We start from the raw sequence: 20,225 nt of genomic DNA on the forward strand, positions 1-20,225 counted from the left end.
GGTCTATTATACAGGAAGATGGGGATATCGACGACGATGTTTCACATCGCATCAGTGCAGGGTGGATGAAATGGAGGCTCGCCTCCGGAGTGCTGTGTGATAAGAAAGTGCCACCAAAACTCAAAGGCAAGTTCTACAAAGTGGTGGTTAGACCGACCCTATTGTACGGGGTGGAGTGTTGGCCAATCAAGAAACTTCATGTCCAGAAGATGAGAGTCGCGGAAATGCAAATACTGCGGTGGATGTGTGGGCACACTAGGATGGATAGAATTAGGAATGAAGATATCCGAGACAAGGTAGGAGTGGCATCGGTGGAGGACAAGATGCGGGAAGCGAGACTGAGATGGTTTGGGCATGTCAAGAGGAGAGACACAGATGCTCCAGTGCGGAGGTGCGAGAGGTTGGCTATGGACGGTTTCAGGAGGGGCAAAGGGAGGCCGAAGAAATATTGGGAAGAGGTCATTAGACATGATATGGCACAGTTGCAGCTCTCCGAGGACATGACCTTAGATAGGAGGCTATGGAGGACTCAGACTAAGATAGTGGGCTAGGTGGCCGATCGGTTCTCCATAGTAGTCGTAGTCGCGCTCATTTGTCTTAACATAGGATTTTGCATGGGATTACTGCTTATATTAGTTGGCCCAGTCTACTTTGGGTATCCTATTTTATCTATAGTAGTTAATGCCCCTTTATCCCCGATCTTTCCTACCCTGACTTTATCGCTTTATCGCTGTCATTATTTATATCTTTATATTGTCTGTTATATGCCTGGCTTTACTGACCTATGTCTTATTTTTCCTTGTTTCTCCTCCCTTGTTCTTCTCTCTTAAGCCGAGGGTCTTTCGGAAACAGCCGCCCTACCTTTTAAGGTGGGGGTTAGGTCTGCGTACACTCTACCCTCCCCAGACCCCACATGGTGGGATCACACTAGGTTCGTTGTTGTTGTTGTTGTTGTTGTATAGGCTTATTGCTATTATTTATCCTATGTGGGGACTTAATTGATTATTTTCGCCCATGCAGGAGCTTATTTGTGTTGTTTTTCCTGTGTGGGTGTCTTTTATGATATTATTTACTTTGAAAACATGCTTTTCATGAGGTTTCCCGATTTAGGAGTTTGTCTTGACATTTTCACATGCTTTACATCAGATTGGTCGAGAGAGGGGTTTGAGTTGATTATTCTATTATGTTTGATTTGAAATTCTCGAGTTAGGGGCTTGAGCTAATATTATCATTTCTCAAAATGACAAGAACTTATTTTGAATGATAAATGCATCTTTAATGAATTCTTTCCCTATTTTTTCCATGTATGGGTGTATACCATGATTTACCGAGTTTTGGGGATTTTTAGCTCTTTTATGCATTTGTATTGATATTACATCTTTAGTATTGAATTCATTGCGAGCATTTATCCTCATTATTATATATTATTGTTCATAGAAATCAGAGAGACGTGAAAGTACTACTTTAATAAACAAAGTGAAACATCTTATATACCCTTGACCACGAGCTAGGTGGCAAACAAGTGAGATATTAGGATTATGACATTTGATATATAGAATGTGAGTCCTTTATGGGTCCTTATCTTGGGAGTATGTCTTAGTGAGGTGTATACCATAGGTTGTGCGACAACATTGATTCCATCACATCATTTTATCATTGTATTGCATTGGCTAGCCTTGTCCGTTTGTGTAATTAGCTTTCCGATATGAATATTAGTGTGTAGCTTTACTTGTTTACTTTACTCATGCTATTCATATATTCAATTTAATCGATGCCGATATGAGACTTTTCTGTGTGCAGGCGAAAGTGTTTTATAGTTTTTTTTGTATGTATTTGGTTATCTAGTTTTTACTCAGGCGGTCAGGCCTACTAAGTACATGTAGAGTTTACTCACTCCTACTTCTGTTACCCTTTTTGGTGCATATTCTAGTTTAAGTGTTTCTCATGGCAGTTGATCAAATCCAGCGGATCGAGAAATTTTTGGAGCTGTGGTGAGATCCTGTTTTCCGCATCGCCATTAGACTCCATCTATCATTTACAAACTTTACTTTTGTTTCAAGGACTTGGGGTGTGTTTCAGATTTCAGTGATGTAGTAGATGCTCTTTATTGTTTATGATACTAGGTTTTTAGATTATTTCACTGCGTACCTTCATTTTACTAATTCAAGGCTTGACTTCGTTCTAGATGTCTCTTATGATAGTTTCATCTTCTCTTCTGTAATATCTTTCTTTCGGCTTAACACCAGGTTTGGGGTGGGGTTTGTGTCATCATGAACTCAACTTTTGGATCTTGACAAGTGAAGTGGTAAGTAAAAGTTACTGAGTGAGTCAATTGATCACATACTTAGAGATAGGAATAGAGGCATGCCTGACTCTTTATAAAGTATACAAATGTAGAAGGAATGAAGTCATAACATAAAAGAACTATGGAGAAAAGAGTTACATGTTTCCGTCAAATCTCAGAAATTGCAACCTTTAAAATCTACTTCAAATACTAGAAATAGATTTTAAAAATTAGCAAAAATAGCACCAGATATCAGAAATTGTTACAACAAAAATTACGCCTCCAGAATATGCGTTTCTATTAAATTACTTTTCCATAGTTTTTGTTAAATAAATAATCAGTATATCTAACGATGAGGAAAAATGCTCAATATTGACAAACATGTATGACTAAATTTCTCATGACTATATTTAAGTGATTAATTTTAAATACCTTAAACATAAGGGATCATCTCTAATTTCATCACATATTTTTTGGTATTGTAATCTGATCTGGTATATCTTTTATAGTTTTTTTCTGAAATATTTTAAATTGTTTCTGCCATTGAAACATGATCTATTCAAATTTTATGGTTTATTTTGTTGTTTTTTTAAAATCAGTATTATAATTCAATAGACAATAGGCTTTCCTTTATACGGTTTTATGATGCGGTTTCTTTGGAATAGTTTTTAATCTTTTCCCCATTTTGCAATGCGATCTAGTATGATTTTAATTTCCATTTTCTACTATGTGTTGCGCGTGTGTCCCATTCTTATTGGTATAAATACTTTGAAAATTCAAGAATTTTAACTAAATTTTTTACCCTAAACAAAAATATAATTATTTTATAGAAAATTAAATTAAAGAAAGTCTAATAGAGAGAAAACAGATACACACAAAAAAAACTGATGCATTCTGGTATAATCGGTTGATAGATTTGTTGATTGAATTAGTGAAGAGAGAAGAGAGGAGCAGAGAAAGGCAGAGGAGTGTGAAAATATTGAGGGAAATAAAGGGATATAAAAAAGAGCAGCGGTAAAGTGAGAAATTTTAATAAGGGAGTCGACGAATACATCGTGATTTTAACACTATAAACACATATCTACAGTACATTACGGAATGAGGCTCACTCTTAAGTGAATTGATAAATTGGCGAATGCATTCATTAGCAATACTTTTATGACCTCGAGTCGGAGATATATAAAGCGTTACCAAAGCTGCTGGATCAGAGGATGAGATAAAAATTCTCAAGATGATCAAAGGCTCCATCAAAGTAATTTCAAATCGTACTCAAAAAATTCCTAGTCACCCTTCTTATATGATTCCATCAAGATTGAACCAAACACAATTAATTTTGCATAAATCAAATATTATTGAATGTAAGTCATTTAATAGGCTTATTGTTTGATCGACATTGGTGAAATCATCAAGCTTACGCTTGTTGGTGTCAGTGTTGTTGCCATCGATAGTGCAAAAAGATGCATTCTAGCAAAATCAGGAGGTAGATTTGTTGATTGAATTGGTGAAGAGAGAAGAGAGGAACAGACAAAGGCAGAGGAATGTGAAAATTATGAGGAAAATAAATGGATTTATAAGTGAGCAGCGGGAACTTAGAAATTTCGATAAGGAAGTTAGCTAATACATTCAAGATTAAGTATAGATGTATGAAAAATAACATTTAGCTACTTAATTCGACTAGCTGCCCTTTGACATACGTAGCTACCCCCTGAAAGGGAAGGCAAGAGAAAATATGCGAAGTAATATTTTATAAATTATACTCTTAGCTATATTTTAAAACGTTTGTCCTTAATATTTATAAAGTTAAATTTCAGTCTAATTAAGTATTTAATAAATTATTTATATTGGAATTGTTTTAAAACATAGGAATTCCAGTGAAGAGGTAAGTAAAAGTCACTCAGTTAGTTAATGGATCACATACATAGAGACAAGAATAGAAACATGCCCGACTTTTTATAAAGTATACAAATGTTGAAAGAATGAAGTCACAACATAACAAGAACTATGGGGAAAAGAGTTACTGAAAGAAATTAATCCCTTGCTTTATTTCATTAACATAATAAGTATATATACACCTAATACAAGCATCTAATACAAGGAAACTAACTATCTATATATGGAAACTAAATATATACAATTTGTTACAAATCTGTCAGAATATATTATCATATATTCTAACACACCCCCACAGTCGAAGCGGGAGGTCGTCGAATGCTAAGACTGTCCCAAAAGTCTTCAAATAACACCAACAGAAGGCCTTTGGTGAAGATATATGCAATCTGATAACTAGAGGGGACATGTAGTACCCTAACCTAGCCACGAGCCACCTTCTCCCTGACAAAATGTATATCCATCTCAATGTGCTTAGTGCGTTGATGCTGAACAGGATTACCAGCCAGATATATGGCACTAACATTATCACAATAAACCAAAGTAGCTCGTGGAATATGACAATGAAGTTCCAAAAGCATATTTCGTAACCAATAGGACTCAGAAACCACATTGGCAACCCCTCAATATTCTGCCTCGACACTCGAACGGGACAAAGTAGCCTGACGTTTGGCAGACCATGAGATCAAGTTATCACCCATAAAGACACAATAACCCGACGTCGAACGCCGTGTGTCGGGGCACCCACCCCAATCAGCATCAGTATACGAGACAAAATTGGTTGTGGAAGAGAGATACAAGTGAAGACCATACTCCAACGTACCTTGTAAGTAGCACACGATACGCTTGAGAGAGTGCATGTGCTCATCTAGTAGATCATGCATGAACAAGCACACCTGTTGCACAACATAGGTAATATGGGGTCTTGTGAATGTTAGGTATTGCAGTGCCCCGGCAAGACTCCAATAAAGTGAAGGGTCCGCAAATGGCATACTGGTAGTAGCCCCAAGCTTCGGCTTTGTATGAACTGGAGTAGGAGATAGCTTACACGAGGACATGCCAGCACGGTCAATAATCTCAGCTGCATACATCTTTTGAGATAAAAATAAACCGGTTGTATGACGAGTGACAGCAATGCCCAAGAAATAGCTCAACAGACCCAAATCCTTCATAGCAAATTCAGATCTAAGAAGTGATATGATAGAGTGGCGAAGCTCATCAGAGGAAGCAGTGAAAATAATATCGTCGACATATAATAAAAGATACGCCATAGAAGAACCTCGACGATAAACAAACAAGGAATGATCGTTCTTACTGTGAGAAAACCCAAGAGTATGGACATGAATGAGGATGAATGCATTCACATCATATAAGGTATTGAGTTAATTTACAACAAAACATGTAATACAAGGTTCAAAGTTCTTAAAACTTAATCTAAACATGATATTTACCCTCAATAGACAGTAATGTGAAGGGAATGCCTCAAATTAAGTGTTCATCCCTTTCTCAATAATATTTCAATACTCAGAATGCTCAAAAAACCCCAACTCAGCCCCTCAAGCGGGCATTACAAATCAAATAACCTCTTCACATCTCTAACTCAGTTAAGTCATGGATTACACAGTCTCGATCACAAATAAAATATCACATAAGGGCCCCATACGAGCTACACAACACATGTAAGCCCCCACATGGGCATCACAATATAAATTATTAGTCCCAAACTATACTACCATCCCATCCCAAAGTCTACAAGATAGAGTTTGACTAATCACCCAAACTCAGCCCCAAGAAGGATAGGTAAACCTACCTCGATAGCCGAAACCGCAATCGAACACTTCCACCAGACGATCAACTCTTGAATTCAATGCCCATAATGATAACCCACTATCAAGAGTAAAATATATGCATCATAAAGAGTCCAATGACACCCACATTGATAGGTTTCGAAATTGGGGGTAAAACAGTCCAAAAAATGATAAATTTTGAAAAACGTCGAATCTGAAATTTGATTGCAAAAATACGTTCTACTAGTAATAAGGAACTCATTGTTGAAAAACCTATAAAAATAGAGTACAAAACAAGTTAGAAATCACCAACTTCCTTAAATTCGGATTAGGAAAGTGTTATGCTCTGAGAGGGTACCCTAGACGTGACCGGTACTCGAAAGCCATTTCTGGCCTTCAAGCGAACCACCTGATTCAATCACACTATCATTTAATCACATTATGGGGGCCGAAGGCCAAACACTATCAGCTCAAATATAAAATGATGCAGGCCATTTTGGAGCGCCGGTTGATGATCTCTAGTACCTGTCTCTACATCATAAAACGATGCAGGCCAAATGGCGTCAGTACATGGAATGTATGAGTATGTAAAATGGCCGGATGAAAAAAACATCAAGAAAATATCAATATCAACTCAGGATCTCAACTCATATATATATACATAACAATTCACTTAAGTGTCCTAAGTCTAATAAGAAATGGTTTAGACGGGACCAATCACAAGCCACTCGACTCAACTGACTCAGAGTACTATCAAGACCTAAATGGGAGTTTCTCTTATCCGACAACCATCACCTATGAGCATGTGATAGTACAATAATCAGACATTGTTGCCACATCCGTCCATTCCTTGCCAGGGCATGAACGCCTCCCTAATCATGGATACCATCGATTAGTCAAGTCCTATTATTTCAGGACAATAAAATGGGAAACATTCGACTTTAATAGTTCGATCCCACGGGAAGCATCCGACTTTAACGGTTCCATCCCTACATACATTGGCGGCGTAGTTTCTAGGGTTTGAGTATGGACTATACTCTTATCCACTTCGGTGCTCGATACTCCTCCCATGACTCCATGCTCATAAGACTCCCTCCAATCATCTCAAACAAGCCCTCACAGCTAGTTTCATGTGGGATATTGCCAACACATCAACTCTATTCTCATTTCAACTCAATTAAGTCATAATGGCAAGCCCCATTTAGGACCTCGTCCACTCATCAATTCTATCCTCCTATCAATTCAATCAAGCCTCATTTAGATAAACATTTATGACTTCTCCTTAGGACTCATCACAACTCTAAAGCTTTAGCCCAATAATTCAAGTAGAATAGCACATTCAAGAAAATTGACTTATGCAACATAATCACATGGTTAAAGAGATCAACAAAACATAATAACAAGTTGTCTCCATCAACTCATACTAACATGAAGGTTTTAGGAACTTCTTAGCTCAACAACATCAACACAAATAAAGTCAAATTAATAGGAGACAAGACTCATTCAAACATAAACCATACCAAGAAACTCCATTCTCATGGACCTCTAACCTTAAAGCAAGAGTAGGGCACACGGGTGGACTCAACCCATGTTTTAGATAGCCTTACATACCTTAGTAGAGACTTGAAGAAAACCTTGTGGTTGGGTCTTCAATGGAGAACTCAAATCTTGAAGCTCTTAGAAGCAATTCCTTGTTAGAAATAGAGAATAAGAAGAAGAAGAAGAAGAAGAGAGAGAGAGAGAGATTTCTAGGGCTTTTTAGAGAGAGAGAGTGAGGCTGCAAATTGTGATCCCAAAATGCCCAAGGATGATACATATATAATTTGGGTGAATTCCCAAATTGCCCCTTCTCAAAAGTTCTGAAAATAGGCTAAAAATGCTCCTGGCGCGATAGTGGCGCATCGCGCTATTGCAGTGCCAGGCCGATTACGCCTAAAAACCTGCACAACTTTTAGTAGCGCGCCGCACCATGGACCAAACTACTGAGGCATATTTTTGGCGCGATAGTGGCGCATCGCGCCCTTACAGCGCCAAGGCCATATTTTCTGGGTTCTAGAAATTTGGCTTGAAAACCCTGCACACCTCGCAGTGGCACACCGCGCCAGGGGCCAAACTACTGAGGCTTGTTCCTGGAGCGATAGTGGTGCGTCGCGCCCCTATGGCGCCAAGCCCAATTTTCCAGCAATTGCAACCCAGGCCTGAAATCCCTGCCATGCTAGCTTATCTTAGGATCGCCATCTCTTTTGACTCCGAACTCTAAAATTTACATTCTTGGTGGCGTTGGAAAGAAGACTCGATGACCTTTAATTTAATAGGTCGTGGGCCACCCAGATTGTCGTCTTTCAAAAGATAGGATCGTTAGAAGTTGACCCCTTTACGAACTCATCCTAAAAATTAGCCACGACGAACCTTTTGGACTTAGCTTAGTCCTAGGGGTCCTTCATGACCCCACATCACCTCAAACGCTGCTCAATTTCTCAAAGACTCGTCTTAACTCATGAAAATGATCCACAATACTCGAGTTCGACCCTACTCGAATACAACAAGGGTCCGAATTTTAAGGAAAATTTTTGAGGGATGTTACATTATCTCCCCCTTGGGATTATTTGTCCTCGAATGGCGAGTGACCAAGAATGGACTTGGGATACAAATCACAATCAGAATTCAGTCAATCAACCAATCAATTTCTCAAGCAAATTACCAATCAAACTCATAATGCGCACACAAATTCAAGTCAAGGAAATGGACATTACCTTCAACAATCTCGTCGGTAGGAACGAATAGATGTGGATATTTAGATTTCATGTCTTCCCCCGCTTCCCATGTGGCTTCCTCAACAAATTGATTTCTCTATAGGACTTTAACTGAAGTGATCTCTTTTTTCCTCAATTTGCGGATTTGGCGATCAAGAATTTAGACCAGAACCTCTTCATAGGATAAACTATTCTTAACTCCAATACTATCAATGGGGACTACCAACGAGGGATCGCCTAAGCACTTCTTCAACATCGAAACATGGAATACCGAATGAATAGAGGCTAGCTCTAAAGGTAACTCCAACTCATAAGCAATACTCCCAATCCGCCTCAAGATCTGGTAAGGACCAATATATCGAGGACTAAGCTTCCTCTTCTTTCCAAACCTCATGACGCCTTTCATGGGTGACACTTTCAAGTATACCCAATCACCTACCTCAAACTCCAAGTCTCTCCTCCTCACATCGGTGTAAGATTTTTGGCGGCTTTGGGCTATCTTTAGCCTATCCTGAATAACTCTCACCTTCTCCATGGCTTGGTGAACAAAATCAGGCCCAATCAACTCGACTTCACCAACCTCAAACCATCCAATAGGTGATCTACACCTCTTTCCATATAAAGCTTCATAAGGAGATATTTGAATGCTTGCATAATAGCTATTATTATATGAAAACTCTATGAGAGGTAAGTGATCATCCTAATTTCCTTTGAAGTCAAGCACACAAGCTCTCAACATATCCTCTAATGTCTGAATGGTGCGCTCCGCTTGGCCATCCGTCTGGGGATGAAAGGTCGTACTAAGGTTCACCTTTGAACCCAGTCCCTTCTGAAAAGATCTCTAGAATTGGGAAGTGAATTGAGCTCTTCTTTATGAGATAATGGACAAAGGGACTCTATGCAATCTGACGATCTCTTGAATGTATAACTTCGCATAATCTTCTGCGGTGTCAGTAGTCTTAACTGCCAAGAAGTGAGCTGATTTCGTCATTCTATCCACTATCACCCAAATCTAATCATGTTGTTTTCGGGACCTCGGTAAACCCGTAATAAAGTCCATATTGATCATCTCCCACTTCCATTCCAGAATTTCTATGTTTTGGGCTAAACCACATGGACTTTGATGCTCAACCTTCACCTGTTGGCAATTCGGGCACTTGGAAACAAATTACGCAATGTCTCTCTTCATCCCACTCCACCAATAAATTTCTCTCAAGTCATGGTATATTTTTGTAGAGCCCGGATGAATAAAGTATCTAGAACTATGCGCTTCAACCATAATCCTCTCTCGAACATCATCGACATCAGGCACACACAGTCTATTTTGGTACCTCAACACACCATCTCCCCCTTTGGTAAAAACCATTACCTCTTGTTTGTAAACAACTCTCTTCAATTGGAGAAGGACAGGATCTCGGTCTTGTTTCTCCTTTACCTCTGCCACAAGTGAGGATGTAGACCCATCCTGAATAGTAACTCTGCCTTCATTGTTCTCTTCCAAACGAACTCCCAATTGGGCTAATCTATGTACCTCATTCGCTAATTCCCTCCTTCCCTCCTCTACATGGGTAGTGCTACCCATAGACAACCTGCTAAGAGCATCAACAATAATATTAGCTTTACCTGGATGGTAGAGGATGCTCATGTCATAGTCCTTGAGTAGATCGAGCCATATCCTTTGCCTCAAGTTGAGTTCCTTTTGGTTGAAAATGTATTGTAAGCTCTTGTGATCGATGAATACATCAACATGCACTCCATACAAGTAGTGGCGCCAAATTTTAAGCACAAACACCACAGCTGCCAGTTCAAGGTTATGAGTTGGGTAATTCCTTTTATGAACCTTAAGCTATCTTAAAGCATAGGCTATCACCTTCCCCCTTTGTATCAACACACAACCCAAACCAATTCTAGATGCATCACAGTAGACCACAAAGCCCTCTATTCCATCAGGCAAGGTCAGGACATGAGCAGTGGTTAGCTTAGCCTTTAGTTTCTGGAAACTCTCCTCACAAGCATCGGACCATTAGAACTTAGCCTTCTTTTGGGTTAGCTTAGTCAATGGTGATGATATGGATGATAACCCCTTCACAAACCTTCGATAATAGTCGGCCAAACCTAAGAAGCTCCTTATCTCTGTCGGAGATGTGGGTCTGGGCCAATTCTTCACAGCTTCAATCTTCTAAGCGTCAACCTGAATACCATTTCCAGATACAATGTGGCCTAGGAAAGCCACTGATGCAAGCCAAAATTCATATTTAGAGAACTTTGCATACAATACTTGGTCCTTTAAGGTTTGCAAGACGACTCTAAGATGATGGGCATGCTCCTCCTCATTCTTGGAGTAGACCAAAATATCATCTATGAATACTATCACAAACACATCAAGATATGGTTTAAACACTCAATTCATGAGATCCATAAAAGCTGCGGGGGTATTAGTCAACCCAAAGGACATGACCAAAAATTCAAAGTGGCCATAACGAGTCCAAAAAGCGGTCTTCGGAATATCACACTCCCTCACCTTCAACTGATGGTAGTCGAATCTCAGGTCTATCTTTGAAAAATAAGTGGCACCCTGAAGTTGGTCGAATAAGTCATCTATTTTGGGGAGAGGGTACTTATTCTTTATGGTGACCTTGTTCAGCTGCGTGTAATCAATGCACATCCCAAGGGACCCATCTTTCTTTTGCACAAATAGGACCGGAGCACCCCACGGTGAGATACTCGGTCTAATAAATCCCTTATCTAACAAGTCCTTCAACTCTTTCAACTCGGCCAGAGCCATTCTATATGGAGGGATTGAGATAGGCTGGGTATCAGGAAGAACATCAATCCCAAAATCGATTTCCCTATCCGGAGGGACTCTAGGCAGATCTTTAGGAAAAACGTCGGGAAACTCATTAACAATCGGGACCGACTCAATAGGTGGGGGATCAATATTGTCATCCTTCACTAGGACAATGTGATAGATACACCCCTTTGAGATTAGCTTCCTGGCCCTAAGGTAAGAAATAAACTTACCCTTAGGCACAATAGAACTCCCCTTCCACTCTACGACAGCCTCGTTTGGGAATTTGAACTTAACGATTCGAGTCCTACAGTCAACTGAGGTATAACAGATATAAAGCCAGTCCATGCCAAGGATCACATCGAAATCCACCATGTCCAACTCAACCAAGTCAGCCAAGGTATCCCTATGATGAATTGACATAGTTTAATCTCTATAGACTCTCTCAGCTAAGACAGAATCACCGATAGATGTAGCTACACTGAAAGGCTCAAGAAGATATTCGGAAATTTTATTGAATTTACTAGCCACATAAGGAGTTACAAAGGATAGTGTGGCACCCGGATCCATCAAAACATAACAGTCAAGAGAAGAGACTCGAATCATACCCGTCATGACGTTTGGAGAGTTCTCTTGATCTTGGTGACTACCCATGGCATATAAATAGTTTGTACCTCCGCTGGTGCCAAAAGTATTGCCCCTCTGATTACCTCTAGCCGGTGGTGCGGTGGTAGAATGTTGGGCTCTGTTTCCCCTTGTTGGACACTCCCTCTAAAAATGGTCCATTTGGCCACATTTATAACAACCAACCCTTCCCGTTCTGCACTCCCCCAAGTGGAGCCTACCGCACTTGCTGCATGGTGGCTTCCCTCTCGAACCTTGACTCACACTAGTCTGGGATTGAGAACCCTAAGGTCTGAAACTCTAGCGACTCTGTCCCTGCCGATCATACTTGTTCTGCGGCATAGGTGCACTTGCTGTAGACGAGGCATAGTTAGGAGGCCTCTTCTGGAAGAAGGACCTGTTGCCCTTGTTTTGCCTCTGTTCATCCTCATGGCCCGCTGATCTTGCCTTCTTGCTCATATGCTCCTCTCTGTCCTTTCTCTTCTTATCCTCCACCTGTTGAGCATACACCATTAATCTGGAAATATCCATATCGGAGATTAACAATGCCTCCCTAACCCGGAGACGAACTTCCTCATCTTTGACCTCAAATCTGGGATCATTTCTAGAGAATACCTGGACAATTGGATGAACTTCAGGACATACTCCTTAACAGTCATGCCTTCTTGTTTCAGATTTACAAACTCCTCCACCTTCGCTTCCCTCAATTCTCGGGGAAAGAAGTGATCAAGAAAAGCTCCGTCAAATTCATCCCACATAGCAGGTTCAACATCCTCACCTCTACCTTATTCCCATTGGTTATACCAAATGTTTGCCACATCCTTCAGTTGATAAGACACCAACTCAACCCCCTTAATTTCCGTATCATGCATAGCTTTCAGAATTTTCCACATCTCATCAATAAAGTTTTGGGGGTCTTCATCAATCTTAGAACCCGTGAATGCTGGCGGATTCATCCTCAGAAAGTCTCTAATTCTAGTGGCAGTAGATGGCTCTTGGGAACTAGAGCTAAGAGTGGGCAAACTCTGATTACCATTCCGGGCAGCCATTAATTGAGTGAGCATTGCAATTGCCCCTCAAAATTCTGCCTCTGATGTGTACGCAAGTGGAGTAGCAGGCACTTGAGGCGCCTCCGCATACCTTGCAGGTCGGACTCTAGCCTTTGTCGGGCTTACCTCTGATTGGGGCATCTTAGCATTATTAATATTCCTCTGGCTAGCAGTACGTTTAGGAGGCATTATCTGTAACGTACAAATGCACGAATTAGAAAGGAGTTTTATAGATTTTAACTCTATCGCATGAATTCCAGAGTATCAAAGAAGTGAAACAATTCCTAATGTCTTATAGCCTCCTGATTATAAGTGTGGTGCACAACACACCTATAGGCAAGACTCTACTAGACACAGCTTCATAGACTCCCTAGGACACTTGAACTCTGTGCTCTGATACCATGTTTGTCACGCCCCGGGAAGGTACCCTAGACATGACCGGCACTCGAAAGCCATTTCCGGCCTTCAAGCGAACCACCTGATTCAGTCACACTATCATTCAATCACATTATGGGGGCCAAAGGCCAAACACTATCAACTCAACAAAATAAATATAATAAGACTTCTCAAAAGTAGCAGTCCAACCTTCCCACACTCTAGTCTACGAAGCCTCTATCAAAGTCTAGAAGGTGCCGATGACAAGCCCATGGCTACCAAAAATCAAAATAAAGGAAATAACAACAAAACTATACAAGAAAGCTCGATATCCTCTGGAAAATAAGAGGACTCACCAACTAGCTGGGAGTGTATGTGGACCTTCAACGGAGCGCCGGTTGATGATCTCTAGTACCTGTCTCTGCATCATGAAACGATGGAGGCCAAATGGCGTCAGTACATAGAATGTACAAGTATGTAAAATGGCCGGATAAAACAAACATCAAGAAAACATCAATATCAACTCAGGATCTCAACTCATATATATATATACATAACAATTCACTCAAGTGTCCTAAGTCTAACAAGAAATGGTTTAGACAGGACCAATCACAAGCCACTCAACTCAACTGACTCAGAGTACTATCAAGACCTAAATAGGAGTTTCTCTTATCCGACAACCATCACCTATGAGCCAGTGATAGTATAACAATCAGACATTGTTGCCACGTCCTTCCATACCTTTCCAGGGCATGAACGCCTTCCTAATTATGGATACCATCGATTAGTCAAGCCCTATTATTTCAGGACAATAAAATGGGAAATATCCGACTTTAATGGTTTGATCCCATGGGAAGCATTCGACTTTAACGGTTCCATCCCTACCTACGTTGGCAGCGTAGTTTCTGGGGTTCGAGTATGGACTATACTCTTACCCACTTCAGTGCTCGATACTCCTCCCATGATTCCATGCTCATAAGACTCCCTCCAATCATCTCAAACAAGCCCTCACAGCTAGTTTCATGTGGGACATTGCCAACTCATCAACTCTATTCTCATTTCAACTCAATTAAGTCATAATGGCAAGCCCCATTTAGGACCTCGTCCACTCGTCAATTCTATCCTCCAATCAATTCAATCAAACCTTATTTAGATAAACATTTATGACCTCTCCTTAGGACTCATCACAACTCTAATGCTCTAGCCCAACAATTCAAGTAGAATAGCACATTCAAGAAAATTGACTTATGCAACATAATCACATGGTTAAAGAGATCAACAAAACATAATAACAAGTCATCTCCATCAATTCATACTAACATGAAGGTTTTAAGAACTTCTTAGCTCAACAACATCAACACAAATAAAGTCAAATTAATAGGAAACAAGACTCATTCAAACATAAACCATACCAAGAAACTCCATTCTCATGGACCTCTAACCTCAAAGCAAGAGTAGGGCACACGGGTGGACTCAACCCATGTTTTAGATAGCCTTACATACCTTAGTGAAGCTTGAAGAAAATCTTGTTGTAGGGTCTTCAACTCAAAGATGCAGATTTGGGGATTCCACGATAAAGACTAGATGGAGAACTCAAATCTTAAAGCTCTTGGAAGCAATTCCTTGTTAGAAATAGAGAAGAAGAAGAAGAAGAAGAGAGAGAGAGAGATTTCTAGGGCTTTTTAGAGAGAGAGTGAGGCTGCAAATTGTGATCCCAAAATGCTCAAGGATGATACATATATAATTTGGGTGAATTCCCAAATTGCCCCTTCTCAAAAGTTCTGAAAATAGGCTAAAAATGCTCCTGGCGCGATAGTGGCGCATCGCGCTATTGCAGCGCCAGGCCGATTACGCCTAAAAACCTGCACAACTTTTAGTAGCGCGCCACGCCACGGACCAAACTACTAAGGCACATTCTTGGCGTGATAGTGGCGCATCGTGCCCTTACAGCGCCAAGGCCATATTTTATGGGTTCTGAAAATTTGGCTTGAAAACCCTGTACACCTCGCAGTGGCGCACCGCGCCAGGGGCCAAACTACTAAGTCTTGTTCCTGGCGCTATAGTGGCGCGTCGCGCCCCTGTGGCGCCAAGCCTAGTGTTCCAGCAATTGCAACCCAGGCCTGAAATCCATGCCGTGCTAGCTTGTCTTAGGGTCGCCATATCTTTTGACTCCGAACTCCAAAATTTACATTCTTAGTGGCATTGGAAAGAAGACTCGACGACCTTTAATTTAATAGGTTGTGGGCTACCCAGATTGTCTCCTTTCAAAAGATAGGGTCGTTAGAAATCGACCTCTTTACGAACTCATCCTAAAACTTAGCCACGACGAACCTTTTGGACTTAGCTTGGTCCTAGGGGTCCTTCATGACCCCACATCACCTCAAAGCTGCTCAATTTCCCAAATACTCGTCTTAACTCATGCAAATGATCCACAATACTCGAGTTCGACCCTACCCGAATACAAGAAGGGTCGGAATCTTAGGGAAAAGTTTTGAGGGGTGTTACAGAAAGAAACAAGAAGTTTTTGGGGTTTGAATCTAACATTTAGAAGTTGAAATCATGATATAGATAATGGAATATGAAAGATTGTAGTGAAATTACACTTACCCCACAAATTTACGGGAAGAATTCTCTCCGAAATAGCCCCAAAAAGCTCAAAAAACTCAAAAAACTAAAAAAATGGTGGAAATGGGGTTTTTCCCAATTAAACATTGTTCTGGCTTCAATTTGGGCATCGCAATTGCGAAGAATACTGGGAGGAAAATACTATTGCGATCGCGAACCCCCTTTTCGCGCAACCTCTGGTCGCGATCGCGATAAAGAAAATGTGTTGCACCAGAACTCGGCAACAATAGCTGAAACACAACTCAAAATGATTCCGATTGGACACTTGGAAGTCATTCGGGATCCGATAAAAATAAACCGGATATGCTACTCTACTACATTTGACATTCTGAACTTAATGGAATCGTTATATTTCCAAAAATAAGTTATTTTGACAAAAATACCCTCCCAAACCCCTTATTGGCCTAAAACTCAATTTTTGGCCTAAAAACTCAAAAGGAAAATTAAGGTCTTGGAACTCTAAGTCAATATTCAACTAGATCAAACTCGACGTTCGGAATGCCACAGATCTTACAGAATTCTCATCTGATGCTCGAATCTCAAAACGTTGACCGAAGTCAAACCAAGTCATTTAAAACCTCACTTTTCAACTTGAGACCTCAAATTCACATATTAACCCCAAATCTAATTTTGATGACTCTCCTAGACCAATTTCTACATTTTAGAGGTGATGGAACTGACGAAATCTTGTTCCTAGACCCGTAGCTCCGATTGATCCCAATAACTACTTTTTCTCAACTTAACTCTATAAAACTCTAAAATTTTCCAATTCACTAACTATTAAGGTTTTAACATATTCAACCACACAAATTGAACAAATAATATTCGGGGGCATTGCTGATAGGGGTAAAATAGTAATTTGTGCAAATTTCTTAAAATGACCCTCAAGTTCATTACAATGATTTAATTTCTGTTTTCTACTATTGCAATCTCATCGAGTATCTCTCTCTCTCTCTTTATATATATATATATATATATAGTTTTGGAACCAGTGTGTTGCACGTGTATCCTATGTTTAATAGTATAAATCCTTTGAAAATTCAAGAATTTGAACTAAGTTCAAGAATACATTCAAGGTTTTAACACTATAAACGCATATCTATAGTACAATGGTGAATGCGATGAACGCATATCTACAGTACATTGGTGAATGAGACTAACTCTTAAGTATATCCATAAATTGATGAATGCATTCATCAGCAATACTTCTATGACCTCGAGTCGGAGACATATAGAGTGTTATCAGATCTACTGGAACAGAGGATGAGATTAAAAAAAATTGAGATGTTCAGAAGCTCCATCAAAGTCATTTCGAGTCATATTCAGAAAATTCCTAAGCACGCTTCTTATATGATTCCAATCAGTCTGAACCAAATAATATTTGCTTTTGCAGAAATCAAATATTACTGAAGATAAATCATTCAATAGGCTTATTGTTTGATCAACACTAGTGAAATGTTCAAGCTTACGCTTGTTGGTGGCAGTGTTGTTGCCATCGACAGTGGAAACGAATGCATTCTAGCAAAATCAGGTGGTAGACATGTTGATTGAAATTGTGAAGAGAGCAGAGAGGAACACAGAGAAAGGCAAAGGGGTGTTAAAGTTTTGAGGTGAGTAAATGGATTTTTCAAGTGAGCATCAGGAACCTAGGAATTTCGATAAGGGAGTTCACTAATACATTCACGATTTAGTATATACTAGTCTTTGTAAACGTGGATTGCACGTTTATCCCTAACAATAATGTATTCATCACATCTTCCATACAATCAACAAATTTTAAAAGTTCAGGAAATTGATATCGTGCACATAAAATATCTATTGTAAAGAAATATTAGATTCCTACCAAACAGATATAATGGATCATCGTACTTATCACATATAATTATAGTTATATTTTGATACCATCAAATTTGAGAGAGGATAAAAATGACAACTATAAATACAAATAAATGTGGTAATGCTTAAATGAAGAAGGAATCAAGTTTCAGGGTTTATTTTTGTATTTTATTTTTAAAAAATTAATATTATATTTCAATATATTATAGACTTTCCTTTATACAGTTTTATGATGCGGTTTCTTTGAAATAATTTTTAATCTTTTCCCCACATTGCAATTTGATCTACTATAATTTTAATTTCAATTTTCTACGTTTGCAATCCGATCAAGTATATATATATATATATACATAGTTCCCAAGCATGTATGTTGAATGTGTATCTCGTGTTTAACAATATATATAGTTTGAAAATTCAATAATTTGAACTCAACTTTTTAGCCCAAATAAAAATACAATTTTTTATAGAATATTTAATTAAAGAAGTCTAATAGAGAGAATACACACACAAAAAAATGGAGACATTTTGATAAAATTTGGTGGTAGATTTGTTAATTGAATTCGTGAAGAAAGCATAGAGGAACAGATAAAGGCATAGGAGTGTGAACATTGTGAGGGAAATAAATGGGTTTAAAAAAGAGCAACGGAGAAGTTAGAAATTTTCATAAGGAAGTTTGAGAACATATACAAGGTTTTAACACTATAAACACGTATCTAGGGTACATTGGTGAATGAGAAAACACATAGCTACAATACATTGGTGAATGAGACTCACTCTTAAGTGAATCATTAAATTGATGAATGCCTTCATTAACAATACTTATATGACCTTGAGTCGGAGACATATAAAGCATTACCACAGCTGCTGGATCAGAGGATGAGATAAAAAAAATTGAGATATTCAGAGGCTCCATCAAAGTCATTCCGAGTCGTACTCAGAAAATTCCTAAGCACACTTCTTATATAATTCCAGACAGACTGACAAACAACATTTGCTTTTGCAGAAATCAAATATTATAGAAGGTAAGTCATTCAATAGGCTTCTTATTTGATCGACACCGATGGGATCATCAAGCTTATGCTTGTTGGTGGCAGTGTTGTTGCCATTGAAAGTAGAAACAAATGCATTCTAGCAAAAACATGTGGTAGATTTGTTCATTGAATTGTTTAAGAGTGCAGAGAGGAACATATAGAAAGGCAAAGGGGTGTGAAAATTTTGAGGGGAATAAATGGATTTTTTAAGTGAGCAGCGGGAACCTAGAAATTTCGATAAGGGAGTTCACTAATACATTCACGGTTTAGTATATACTAGTCATTGTGAACGTGCATTGCACGTTTATCCCTATCAAAAATATATTCATGACATCTTCCATACAATCAACAAATTTTAAAATTTCAGAAAATTGATATCGTGCACATAAAATATCTATTGTAAAGAAATAAGAGATTCGTACCAAACAGATATAATGAATCATCGAACTTATCATATATATTTATAGTTATATTTTGATGCCATCAAATTTGAGAGAGGAAATATGATAAATATAAACAAAAATAAATATGGTAATGCATAAATGAAGAAGGAATCAAGTTTTTTATGGTTTATTTTTGTATTTTTTTAAAATTAATATTATAATTCAATATATTATAGACTTTATACGGTTTTATGATGCGGTTTCTTTGAAATAATTTTTAATCTTTTCCCCATTTATATTGTGATCTAGTATGATTTTAATTTTAGTTTTCTACTATTGCAATCCGATCAAGTATATATATATATACTAGTTCTCGAACACGTGTGTTACACGTGCTTAACAATATAGATACTTTGAAAATTCAATAATTTGAACTACAAGTTTTAGCCCAAATAAATATATATATTTTTTATAGAATATTTAATTAACAAAGCCTAATAGAGAGAATACACACAAAAAAAGGGATACATTCTGATAAAATTGGGTGGTAGATTTGTTGATTGAATTGGTGAAGAGAGCATAGAGGAACAAATAAAGGCAGAGTAGTGTGAAAATTGTGAGGAAATAAATAGATTTAAAAAAGAGCAGCGGAGAAGTTAGAAATTTCGATAAGGAAGTTTGAGAATATATACAAGGTTTTAACACTATAAACGCATATCTACGGTACATTGGTAAATGAGATAAACACATATCTACAATACATTGGTGAATAAGACTCACTCTTAATGAATCGATAAATTGAT

At 38.7% G+C, this 20,225-nt stretch overlaps 1 protein-coding gene across 1 annotated transcript; it reads right to left on the reverse strand.

The window, feature by feature from the left end:
• Positions 1-4,593: 4,593 nt before the first annotated feature.
• Positions 4,594-5,442, reverse strand: LOC129894608 (uncharacterized mitochondrial protein AtMg00810-like). Its single transcript, XM_055970299.1, has 2 exons — positions 4,850-5,442; positions 4,594-4,690 (listed from the first exon to the last, which is right to left on the reverse strand). Exons 1-2 carry the CDS (start codon positions 5,440-5,442, stop codon positions 4,594-4,596), a joined length of 690 nt encoding a protein of 229 aa, XP_055826274.1.
• Between the last annotated feature and the right edge of the window lie 14,783 nt (positions 5,443-20,225).

Source organism: Solanum dulcamara, chromosome 7 (genome assembly GCF_947179165.1).
Source record: "Solanum dulcamara chromosome 7, daSolDulc1.2, whole genome shotgun sequence".
Classification (NCBI taxonomy): Eukaryota; Viridiplantae; Streptophyta; class Magnoliopsida; order Solanales; family Solanaceae; genus Solanum; species Solanum dulcamara.